This window comes from Pezoporus flaviventris, unplaced genomic scaffold, assembly GCF_033815535.1.
Source record: "Pezoporus flaviventris isolate CSIRO_AGI_PZ_B2104156 unplaced genomic scaffold, CSIRO_AGI_Pfla_v1 ptg000005l, whole genome shotgun sequence".
NCBI lineage: Eukaryota > Metazoa > Chordata > Aves > Psittaciformes > Psittacidae > Pezoporus > Pezoporus flaviventris.
In genome coordinates, this window is record NW_026892553.1 from 17631157 (window position 1) to 17643294 (window position 12138).

At 37.7% G+C, this 12138-nt stretch overlaps 1 protein-coding gene across 2 annotated transcripts in view; it reads left to right on the forward strand.

Moving 5' to 3' along the window:
* Positions 1-12138, forward strand: part of DIAPH2 (diaphanous related formin 2) — a 234663-nt gene that overhangs the window by 146822 nt on the left and 75703 nt on the right. For both annotated transcript variants that reach the window (XM_061446159.1, XM_061446160.1), the window contains exon 26: positions 5403-5538. In XM_061446159.1, coding sequence (XP_061302143.1) covers positions 5403-5538 — 136 coding nt within the window. The remainder of the gene's footprint in view (positions 1-5402; positions 5539-12138) is intronic.

Genomic DNA, 12138 nt, shown 5'->3' on the forward strand with positions numbered 1-12138 from the left:
TGAATATCTGTTTCTGTCAAAACTTAAGATACAAACAGAATGAGATACACATTAAATTTTTATCTGCTTCTTAGGGAAGCTGAGCTATAAACTGGCAATCCCGAGTACTTCAGTGAATCCTAATAAACACAGGGGGGAACATCAAGCTATATGCCCCTTCAACTACCTCTCTTAACAAGAGGTAATATTCCTTGCTGAATCTGTTCCTCTGCTAGGAGAGACAATAATTTAGGTTTGTTTTTTTTGTTAATAGGAAACCCCCAAGACCACAATTCTTAAAGTTTTTGATTTGCAGTTGAATTAGCAAAACTGCATGCTGTTATGCACCGAGCAAAAACAGAGCGTGATGAATAGCACGTCAAAAAAAGGGGTTTTTTACATTAAAATGTTTCTGTCTTTGAGATTCACTTGAAAATGATTGCAGTTCTTGCATGCACTTGCGTGTTTTAAAAGACAGAATCTAGATGAATACTTCTCAGAATGTTTTGCAAAGCCACTGGGAAGGCTTTTACTCTTAACTGTGGATTGCCTCTTGCTGTGTGACATTTCTCGGATTTGTAACTGTTATATTAGTTTGGTTTTATTCTTTAACTAGGGAATAAATATAGTTGTGCAGTGTATACCTATGAACACCATTATGTACTTTGTCATTGTTAAGCTACATTGCAAACAAAATTGCTGATTCCTCCCCCTCCCCTTTAAAAGCAATGCCAATTTCAGAGCTATTTTTTTTCAGTATTCAAACTGATCTCCACCTTTTTTTGTAATTTAGCCTGCAGAACTACACAGAAAGGCCATCACTGATATATGATACTTGAATATAACTTAATAATCTGAAATAGCACTGTTCTGTATTAAAAGAAGTCCACTGAAACACAGAAGTTTGGAGTAGAATAGGTATCGAGGAGTATAAAAGTATGCTCAAGAAGAAGAGGTGAAAGCATGAGACGATGTCCAGATTTCTTTTAACTTTAGGTTGGTATAACCCAAATAACGCTACTGCATGGCAGGCACAGAATCATGCCACCTTTGAATTATGAAATATTAGGCTCCTCCACAGTGTGGAGGTGTAGGAAGTGAGGAAATCGTAAATAATGAAGCCACATGAGATGGAAAAATAATCCTTTCCAGTAAAACAGTGCAAAATTAAACTTAAGGGATTGGTGGTGTAATTCAGGCAGAGCAAATGTTGTAGAAGCCACTGTACATCTTGAATCAAAATTCTCTATATCTTTCTTTACGGTCATCTTTAATCAGCTTGGAAAAACTATGATCCAATTTATTAATAATATTAATTCAAATATAAAGCATCCTTATAAATACATATGAATATTTATTTTGCATTCAGCACATAACTTGGAAACAACTGGGCCTGTTTCTTACAAATTATTTATTTCAGGCTTTCATCCAAGTATGACTAAATGTACAGCAGTAAATGATATAACAAATACAAAATGGTTAAGAGTCAGACTGCCTGATGGAGGGTAATAACCAACAAGCACATTCAGGTGGTTTGCTTCTGAGGTACTTTACGCAGGAAAGGGATTGCATACATTAAACAGTGGTGATGATTCAAATGCATCATCCTTGATTGTTAGTGGATTGTTTGTTGTTGTTTCTTTTGTTTCGTTTGTTTTTCCCCACAGTATTCATTTTGAATTGGAATGTAGATGAAAAGATATGTTAAATTTCAAGGAACATGGCATAAAACTATTAGGATGGGTAGGAGGTTCAAGAGAATTTGGGATGGCACTAAAGAATGCACTAAATAACCAGAAATACTAGAGCTGTTACCAAGCAGTTACCAGAGTACTACAGCAAGTGGACATATATTTTTCTCTAGAGTAACCCTTTTATGTTGTTATCAAAATGCTTTTGATGCTGTATGTACAGTGCTGCATTGCACTGTTAGTTCTCTGCTGTCCTTGACTCTCTCTTTACAGTCTCTGGAAAGAGACTATATGTGAAGATACTCTAAAGCATTTATATCCTAGAAGGAAATAAAATAGGAGGAAATGCACATTTTGAAGAAATAAGAATGGCCCATCTGCTATGCATGTGTATAAAGGGAGGGGTGTGGATAGATGAAGATAGGCACTCTCATGAACAGTTATCAGTATTTTGTTATCTTGCTGTTTTTCAGGAAGATTAAACCTTTATTTTGAATGTTTTTTTGTTTGAATCATCACTAGTAGCCAGCACATTTTATGAACTTCGATCTGTATTTTCATATAATCTCCCTTCAGCTTGCAGTTGTAGGGACCGATTCAAAGTGAATTTCCATATACAGGAACTTTAGAGCTTGTTTAGTTCAGTCTGCTGTAGTCTTCCTGTTAGAAAACGTGACAGAATCTATGATCTAATCATAGTTTGTCAATGGCTGGTGGGCTACTAGTTCAGCCATGACATTTCTTATTTGCTTTCTCTCATAAGATTGTGAGCATTTGCTTTCATTACAGCCTGTGAAGCTGCAGTAAAATGAAATCTCTGTCAAGTGTGATTGAATGTGCAGAGACAGAACTGTCCAGAATCAAAAAGTATAAAACATTGATTTTGTCCTTTTATTCTCTTTAATCTTCTCTGAAAGAAAAGGTGTTTCCAAGTGCGATTGGTTATGTGATGGTACAGCAAATGCAGTTCTTGATCCAATTTTCAGGTGCGTTCACGAGTAACATCACTGGTGACTGTGGTATACTGCAAAGCAGTATCAGCTATTAAAGAAGGGGCTATATGTAGTATTTTACCTCAGTAAACTCTTGAAATGGTATGTGCATGCTGAAGTATGCTGTCCTTTGCTTGAGTGAATATTCTGTCTTTGGAAGCATTTGGGTATGTTGGATTAACAAATCCTGATATAATTGATCTAAATCTTAAAACTGGAAGATCATTTAGGTAGGATTTTCTTTCGGAAGCTACAGTTGTCTTCCTACCACCTACACAGTAAGACGAGTGGTCATTTTCATTTAGAAACATTTGAAACATCATTTCTGAGGAATTACATAGAACTCTGTAATAAAGTCTGCCCCAGATTTATTAAGGAAATTTTACTTGTGCAGTAATAAGTGTTTTATTGTCTTGGATATTTATGAAAACATCCACAAAGAATCATAGAATCATGGAATAGCTAGGGTTGGAAAGGACCTTAAGATCATCCAGTTCCAACCCCCCTGCCATGGGCAGGGACACCTCACACTAAACCATGGCACCCAAGGCTTTGACCAACCTGGCCTTGAACACTGCCAGGGATGGAGCATTCACAACCTCCTCGGGCAACCCATTCCAGTGCCTCACCACCCTAACAGGAAAGAATTTCCTCCTTATATCCAATCTAAACTTCCCCTGTTTAAGTTTTAACACATTACCCCTTGTCCTATCACTACAGTCCCTAATGAAGAGTCCCTCTCCAGCATCCCTATAGCCCCCTTCAGATACTGGAAGGCTGCTATGAGGTCTCCACGCAGCCTTCTCTTCTCCAGGCTGAACAGCCCCAACTTCCTCAGCCTGTCTTCACATGGGAGGTGCTCCAGTCCCCTGATCATCCTTGTGGCCCTTCTGGGCTTGTTTCAACAGTTCCATGTCCTTTTTATGTTGAGGACACCAGAACTGCATACAGTACTCCAAGTGAGGTCTCACAGGAGCAGAGTAGAGGGGTAAGATCCTTCTGCCTTTGTATTTATGAACATAAATGATTTTCCTTGTGTTTAAGGCATTATTAAATTGCATAGGAAATAAGGTGAACATTGATATGAAAACATTTATATGCCCTGTGCTTAGTAAGTCTCGACTGTTCAGCTTTTTGAGCTGAAACATCATTAATGAACAAGTGCTGTGTTAGTTTTGCTTGGTTTTGGATCCAGTATGTTCTTTACTATTAATAATACTTGTTGGACTTGTGCTGAGCCTCCCAAAATCACCTAAAGCCCAGACCTGCAGTACTCGTAGGCAGAGGTTGTTAGTATACTGTGAGTTGGAAAGGGAGCAATCAATGTGTAGCTGTTGTGAATATAAATAAGAAAGTTATCCCTACCATTTATCATGTCTGTCTGTGGCATCAGGTGAAACTCCATCAGGATGGATTTCAGTGGAGTTCTTCAGATATTTCTCATTTTGGGAGTGTAAAGGAGTTACGAAGGTCTTTGGGAGCACAAGGGATGAGTGGCTGAGATGGGTTTGCTTGTCCGGCTGCTTGGCGGCAGGGCCTCCGCTGAGGAGAGGCCGGGCCTGCGCTGTGCCAGACACAGCCGGATCCAACCGGTTCCGGCCAGCCCCACCACAGCCCTACCGCAGGGCAGCGCTGAGCTCCTGGTGCCTCTGTGGAAACCTGTGTAGCAAAGGGCAACATCAGTGAGGGGTGAGAAGGACCAAGGGTGAGGAGCAGCTCCTTTCATCCACAGGAGAGGAGGGGGAGCTCAGAGCAGGGGCTCCCTGCGGCCATGAGGAGACCACACTGGGGCATTTGTGTCCTCATGGAGGACCCACAGTGGAGCAGGTGGAAAGTGTGAGGGGGAAAGCGTGGCAGGAGCTGTAACGGACTGACTGCAAACCCCATTCTTGTTTGAGATGTCAGTCTTATTGTCTCCTGGCTGTACTGAGGAGGATGAGTGACTGAGAGTGTGGCTGAGTGGGTCAGCCCACCACAGCAAGAAATCAGGATCAACCCCCTTTGGAAAAGAAAGGTGTCTTCTGGACCGGATCGAGACAAGATCATGGGAAGTGGTTGTTTTGTGGTGGGTTTTGTGTGTGTGTGTGTGTTTGTTTTAAGCTGAGTATATTCTCTTACATGGGTAGGTTTTAGTTTGGTAGTTTGTGCAACCTATTGACTTGGAGACTTTAGATTTAGAGTTTTAACCTATGAATTAAACTGTTTTCCATTACTTTTGATGTACTTTGTGTACTTACATGATCCAGACTGCTTTGGCTGTTTCAACACAAATATTTGTAGCTTAAATGTTAGTAACTGAGCTTTGATTGCTTGTAATTAAAGTTCGTTGTAGTGGGAATTTGGGCTTCATCCCCACTCATCCCTCCTAACAGCAAGATGCAGATTTAAGCTAGGTTTACAGTCTTAATAGCGAAAATAAACCAAACCAAACGAAAAAAGAACAAATGAAAACCAGCCACAAACATTTTGCTGCTGAAAAACTTGGAATTTCTTCATTTGCCATAGCTATTTCAATTTTCATTTTTCTAATTATCTAATAATGCTTATGTATAAGGTAGTGTGGTAAGTGATGCTCCCTCTAAGATTTCTAAAGATGCTTGAAGTATTGAGTGCCAGTCCCTGGTTTCTTCCTCCCTTCGTAGGATGTAATCATAGGGTCTGTGCAAGCAAGGTTACTTGTGTCAATTTTTCTGGTTTTCCCCGGTATATAACACACCCATGCTCATTTTATCTAATGCAGGAGGCATTAAAAGAAAACAACAAAAGAAAAGAAATGGAGGAGAAAACAAGGAGAGCCAAATTGGCAAAAGAGAAGGCTGAACAAGAGAAACTGGAGCGACAGAAGAAGAAGCAGCAGTTGATTGATATGAACAAAGGTAAGGCATCACTTTTAGTAGATAGATTTGCTAAGAGGAAAAAGAAAGTAAGGAGTAACTAACCGAAGGCTGTTCCTGCTCAGTATGAAAAATACTTGCTGTCTGTTTTGAAAGCTGAAAATAATTTTTTTTTCAGTGAAAAGTTCAGTTTTGTTTTATCCTACCTGATTGTGTCATTCTGTATGTGCCACGTGATATGTGTAATGTTCCTTTCAAGGTGTTTTGCTGGGCATTATTGGATTGTTTTCATTTGCAACAGTTAATTGATTTTTTTTTTCATATGGATTAATTCTAAGAAGTGTCTTCCCTGCTCTGTTGTTAATTTCATTCTGTAAACATCTCTATAATCAAGCTATTGTGGCAATTACAGCCTTTCTTTTTGGCCTTGGAAGCTCCATCTTATAATGAATGTTCTCCCAACAGTCCTATTAAGAGCTGAAAAACATGGTTGAGCTTAGAGCCTAAGTACAGAGTGACATTTCAGCATGATAAAAAGCAATGTGTTCATCTTGTCAGCTGTGAGAATATTGTATTTTGCATGAGGCCACTCTAAAAGAGAGCAGTGTAAGACAGTAGGAGGAATTGGGTGGTCCTGATTCTGATGCTGTGCAGGTTTTCAGAAGGTTGTAAAATTCAGGCTTCATTATTTACTTCTGACTCCAGAGGGCAAGTAGAGGTGGTACAACTGTACGTTGCATTGCTTAAGAGATGACTTGAGGCTGCAATTTTTTGTTCCATTTCCATGAGATCTGCTGATCTGTGCCAGGTGTAAAACACTTGTTCTATTTATCTACTGAACAATTACATAGTCATGGAAAAAATGCTGTTTGTTTTTTTGTTATGATGAACTTTATGGAAGAGGTGATGATGTATTAACTTTGTGTAAGGATGATGTAGCAGCAAACCATGTCATTATGGCAGACTAACATAGTGCAATGCTGGAGATTGATTGGATGGGATTGATTGGATGCCTTTCAAAGGCATATATACAGAATCTGTAACGTCAGTTTATACAAGGATTAAAAATACTGGAGAAATATTAGACCAAGCAAACAGACCCATTCCAGCATTTAAGAGGATGAGTGTGGAGGTAAATACAGGGCAATAAAAACAAGGGACGGGGATGAATTCCTGTCGCTGGTGATGCAGCAGTACAAAAGTAGTATCATGTAGTAGTAATGGTACTGTTTGGCGTTGCATTTATTTAGAATGTATTTCTGGCACATCAGAACATTTCCCAGAAAAAATGACTTGTGTGTGGACAGCCAGTCCTCAGGGAATGTTAGTCTGGAAGCCTCCCTTCCTGTTTGGCAACCATGTTTTTCTAGAACCTACAGTTACACTTGTGTTAATATATCTTAGACCTGTATCATCTATTTCAGCATTAATTTGTGAGACTGAATCCTATTTACAATGATTTCAGCAAGCAGTGCTGGTTTATCTGTATTGATATATATATACATGTGTCACAATACAAGTGTAAAATAGTTCTTCTGCAACCACTCTATATTTACTATCAATTATATTTTAAGAAATCGTAAATTAGATTTGCTGTTCTATTTGGTGATTGTGATAAAATTGTTTTTCCCAAATCTTCAGTCTTTGCATTCTGAGTTTTAAAAATGAGCTTATAGTAATGTTCTGTAATTTGAATATGATGATAGAAAGCACATTATTTATGTGGGAATCTTTTAAAAATTCTCCTATGTTTGTGTACTTCACTTTGCCCCAAAGCCTCTAAGTCTTGCTGTTTATTTGCTTGGTTTCTGTCGGTGTTCAGGTGACTTCCCCAGGGCTGGTTTGAAGGGTTTCTGCAGTGGTACTGTAAATCCTGTTATTTTTGGCCTTGCTTAAGGTGGCAGTGGCACTGCATGGACTCTAATGCAGTGTAAGTTTTAGTGAACAACTCCATGGCTTTGTCTGGATGACAAACTTTAATTTCATACCATATAAAGATTGTTCTAATAATTTCAGTTTAACTATAAACAAAATACAGAATTTAAATACAGGTGATACATAAATACATGTACTGTATTTTGTGAAGTTAAGTTCATGGAGACTTTTCTAATCCTTTCTTTCACCTTGTGATTAATTTTAAATTACTATCTGTCACCTGACAACAAATGTCCTTTGTAATATGGACAGGCACTTTTCTGTGAGTGGGGTAAGAACGACCTAAATGTCCCATCATCACCCTCCTCTCTATCAGTGTGCTTGAAGACATATTGAGAGAGATTAATTGTAGCTACCTGAGGACAGTGTAAGCTAATGTGTTTTATTAGCCATTGAAAAGCAGAAGCAGCCCACTTAGGTACTGTTGTTTGGTCTGTGTTTAAGGGCTACAGCAAACAGCTCAAAGTTACACCTTAAATTGCTTCAGCCCACTTGGTGAGAGTGTACCTGTGTCCATCTGTTAATTTGTTAAGCAGGTGAGGAGTGGGCCAAGCTTAGCAGTGACACATGTATCCTGCTAACATCTTTCTTTTCATCATGAAGGACTTTTCCTATGAAGAGGTAAAACTAAAATTTAATTTTGCATTTACATTTCTTTTTTACTGAAACTAACAAATATGTAAATAACTGCACGTAGCCAAATTGACCAAAACTCCCATTTTTAATGTTTCTAAACTAGTGACACAAAGTTAGTTTTATACTTGTAAATTATATTGTCTAATACATTGAAATAGCCATATCACAACTCTATTGCCATGGTCAGAGGCAGGAGGATAGGTCTATCCTCACTGGACTCCACCACATTGATACTGGTTTTGCCGGCTATTTTTCGCTGATCCATCTATGTCTGTATGCTCATTGCTGCTTATATAAATAGTTTATAAATTTGGTTAAGTGGATGTGACACAAAACACTTAGAGGAAGGAGGCAGATGTCCTCCCAAGCTGTCATTTTGACAAGGTGATTTTCACCCAAAGGGTGTTTTAACCTAACTCTTTGAGTCATTTCACTGGATGTATCTTCAAGAATAAAATTTTAATGCATTGCTCTGGCCTTTCAGATCAGAGTAATTGGATTCCTACATTTTCCAGCCTTTTACTGTGTAGTTCCCTAATAATTATTTTTTGCTGTTACCTGGTTATGCAGCTACCTTTTTCTTTCTTTTTTTTTTTTTTGACACTGGAGAAACCAGATTAAAATGAATTAGAATTAATTAAATATTACACTTAATATATGCTTCTTAGTGTAACTGAGAAAGGCGAAAACTGCAGCGCGGCCAGAATTGAGTACCCAGTTATGAAGTAACCTAGAGTTGCTAATATTGTAGAAACCGGGTTACTCAGTTTGGTGGTTTGTGCTCTGTGTAATTGAGATGCCACATCAATACCATGTGTAAACTGATATAAATCCTGCTAAACATGCTAAAATATGTAAAGACGAATGTAAAAATATAGGAAAGCTCTCAACTCCATGGAAACTTTGAGGTGATTTACACTGGACAGCCTCGTACAAACTTAATTCTAAATCTTAAAGCAAATCCACATTTCAAAATGCATTGTGCATTTCATGCAAAACAAAATCGGCTGAGAGGGGACAAAATCAACGTATACCTTTAAAACTAAAAATATTACAGCAGGAACTTGCCCAACGTGTACGTCTCTGCTTCAAGAAACTTCGCTGTATCAGTGTGTCTGATTTGTTGTAAATAAGCAGAGTAAGACATACAGAAAGGTGAAGGGGTTCTCAGTTGAACAAAAATGAGCATTCAATTAAACTAAAGTCTTTTGAGTCTGTGGTTCTATTGGAAATAATTTCTTGAGGGGTAGCCAATGAATTCAGCATTATTTGGGGTATTTTGAACAGCAAAGGCTATGTAATGGCTTGAGTCAAAGGCAACTTTTGTGACTGTCTATAAAAGCATTTTGATGAATGAGGCATTACATAGTGTTCATCTTAATGGAAAACTTCAATTCCTGTGAAGTATTTTCAGAAGTTAACACCATTTCTCCCTATCTGACATGTTCAAGAAGTTTTGAAGAATATCCATATAAAAGTGGTCGTTTAACAACTGATTTAAATTACCATTAAAAACCTTATCAAGATTGTTAGGATTGCTTGAATTTTGCTGAGAAAAGTAAATTTTTATATTGTCATGCAATTCTACTCTTATTTGCATAATTTTTTCCAAAGAAGTTTGAAACTTTTCTTAGTGAAGTATATTTCATATCCTATTGATTTAAAACTACACCTTAAAGCAATTTATAGTGAGACCTGTTGTTTATTATTAAAACCTCCATTTTAAAAGTTCTTACTATAAATCCTTATTTCCCGTTATGTAGTGCTGAAAGTCTGTCACTGTCATCTGTGGTGCAGGCAATGCCATGGGAAGCTGTTCTGGCAGCAGCTGTTCTCTTCTTTCTGAACAGTGCTCCTGTAGAGCATGGGAATATTTGCTCCTTTCTGGGGTTCTGTTCACTTTGCTGTTACTCCTGCATCTGTTTGTTAGTATTCGGTTATGCTGCTTTCCTCGTGAGGCCTGGAGACATTGCAAGACTCAAGTGACTTATGCACGTACCTAAAGATCTTAAATTTCACAGTCTAAATCATGAACCAGTCTTCTTTATTATGGGAGAGGAATTCTCTAGGAAAAAGATTAAATAGTCCCTTCACTTCTTTAGCATTCACTAATTCCATGGAACTTTCTTTATAGCTGTTTTTCAGCAGTGTTTCCTATTTTTGAGGGCTGTTGCAGGCTGAGCTATGGTACGTTTGTACGTAGTCTTTCACGACTTCCATCTGACTTAACATCTGCAGAATTCTTGCAGCAGAGCCTCCATGTGCATATCTGAACAAGAGAGAAAAAAAGAAACTAAGACAGCTTTCTAGGAGCTGAAAAGCCTATAACAGCAATTCTGATGCAAATGTTATTTAATCAGAAACAGTTTTGCTCTTCATTATATCTGATTACTCTGGCAATTAAAATCACCTTTTAACTACCAGTATTAGGATAAAAGATAGAATGAGCTTCCTCAGTCCCAATTAGTATTGAATTAATTGTTTTGAAGATATATTAACATTCTCCCCTAATGCAGATGAAGATAATGGAAATGAAGTTCTGTGCTAGTGGCTGACGGATATTCCTACTTTCCCTTTTCGAATATTCATATAAAAGAATTCATATGCCACTTATTCAGACTGGTATGTGCTAGTATCAGCAATAATTCTGTCACATTTCTTTGAGCTGCTGTTACACTTGCATTGACTGTTGCGGAATATAGTTAGAGGTTCCTGCTGGTAAAGTTGTCTTATGATTCCAGGTTTTCCCCATTGTTACATCTTCCTTCTATGTGCTTTACATAAACAGAGATCCATGCTAATTTTATTACGAGATACATATTATTTTGTAAATGTCTTAACCTTAATCCTATAAATTCCTCTATTGGCTGGTGATTGTATGGGGTACCTGGAATGATAAATCTTGGAGCTTATTTGTATTCTACAGGTTATTAGTTTATGGTGCTGGATGCCAATGAGGCAAGGATTACAATTCCTTTGGGAAGTCGTTATCCTTCATATTGATGTCGATGGTCTGTTTGAATATGCTGTAGTCTTCCTGAAATACAATATTCACTGAAAAAAATAAGATGGAGATTCACATTGTGCTTAAATGTGAGCACCTATAGAACCAGGATGAGGTTTGATTGGCTTTCTTTATTTCTCCAAAGCAATTATGCATGAGTTGCTCAAAATCTTTTAAGATCTGTTTATACAGGAGTTTGGAACTGCCTTGGGAATGGTGAGGGATATAAAAATTACTCTAAATGTTATTAATATGGGTCAAAAGCAGCTCAAAGAAATGCAAATAGATGTGAGGATGGACAAGAAGTTAGAAAGAAACTACAACTTTAAACATAATCTCACCTTTTAAAATGTTGCAATGGAAAAATTAGTGTTGGTTTATGAATACGCCTTATGGTGCATTGCAATCAAATGGATTTAATGAGATAATCTGTCAAGAGGGAGGGAATTATTAGACTCTCTGAAATCTGAGGCTGGGATAACTTCAGGTGGAGAAAGGCAGAACATTTGAATTCTTTTCCCTTAAAAGTAGGTTTTGTGGGGACTAGTTACCAAACAGTAACAAGTGGTAACTTTGGATAGCTGTGAATGCACGTTCAGCTCTCCTTTTCCTTGGAAGAAGATTTCTTATTTCAAAAAGCAGGTATTACTGTTAATTTTAAAAGTACCTGCAGTATTACTTATCCATGTAAGTGCTGTGTAGCATTATGTTTGTATAAACAAATAAATTAGTTCATAAACTACCTTTCCTTTAGTATAGGGTTTGTTTGGGAATCAGGTAGTAAGGAGGAGAACATGTAGAACTGTTGCAAAATGGAAGTTTGATTGACTGTAATAGCAGGACAAGTTTGGTGACCAAGCTCTGTCTTAGTGAAATGACGATATTTTCCTGTGGTGCTAGTGTCTCATTTCTAATAGAACTTGCTGCCTTCACAAGAGTAATTTCTCAAATTAGTGGGAAAGAATATCATGTTGGTGAGCCTCTTTTTACTGCATGCTTGCTATTAACACCCATCTCAAGTGTTTAACAGTAGTATACATAGTTAAATTCATAAATTAAATCATGAT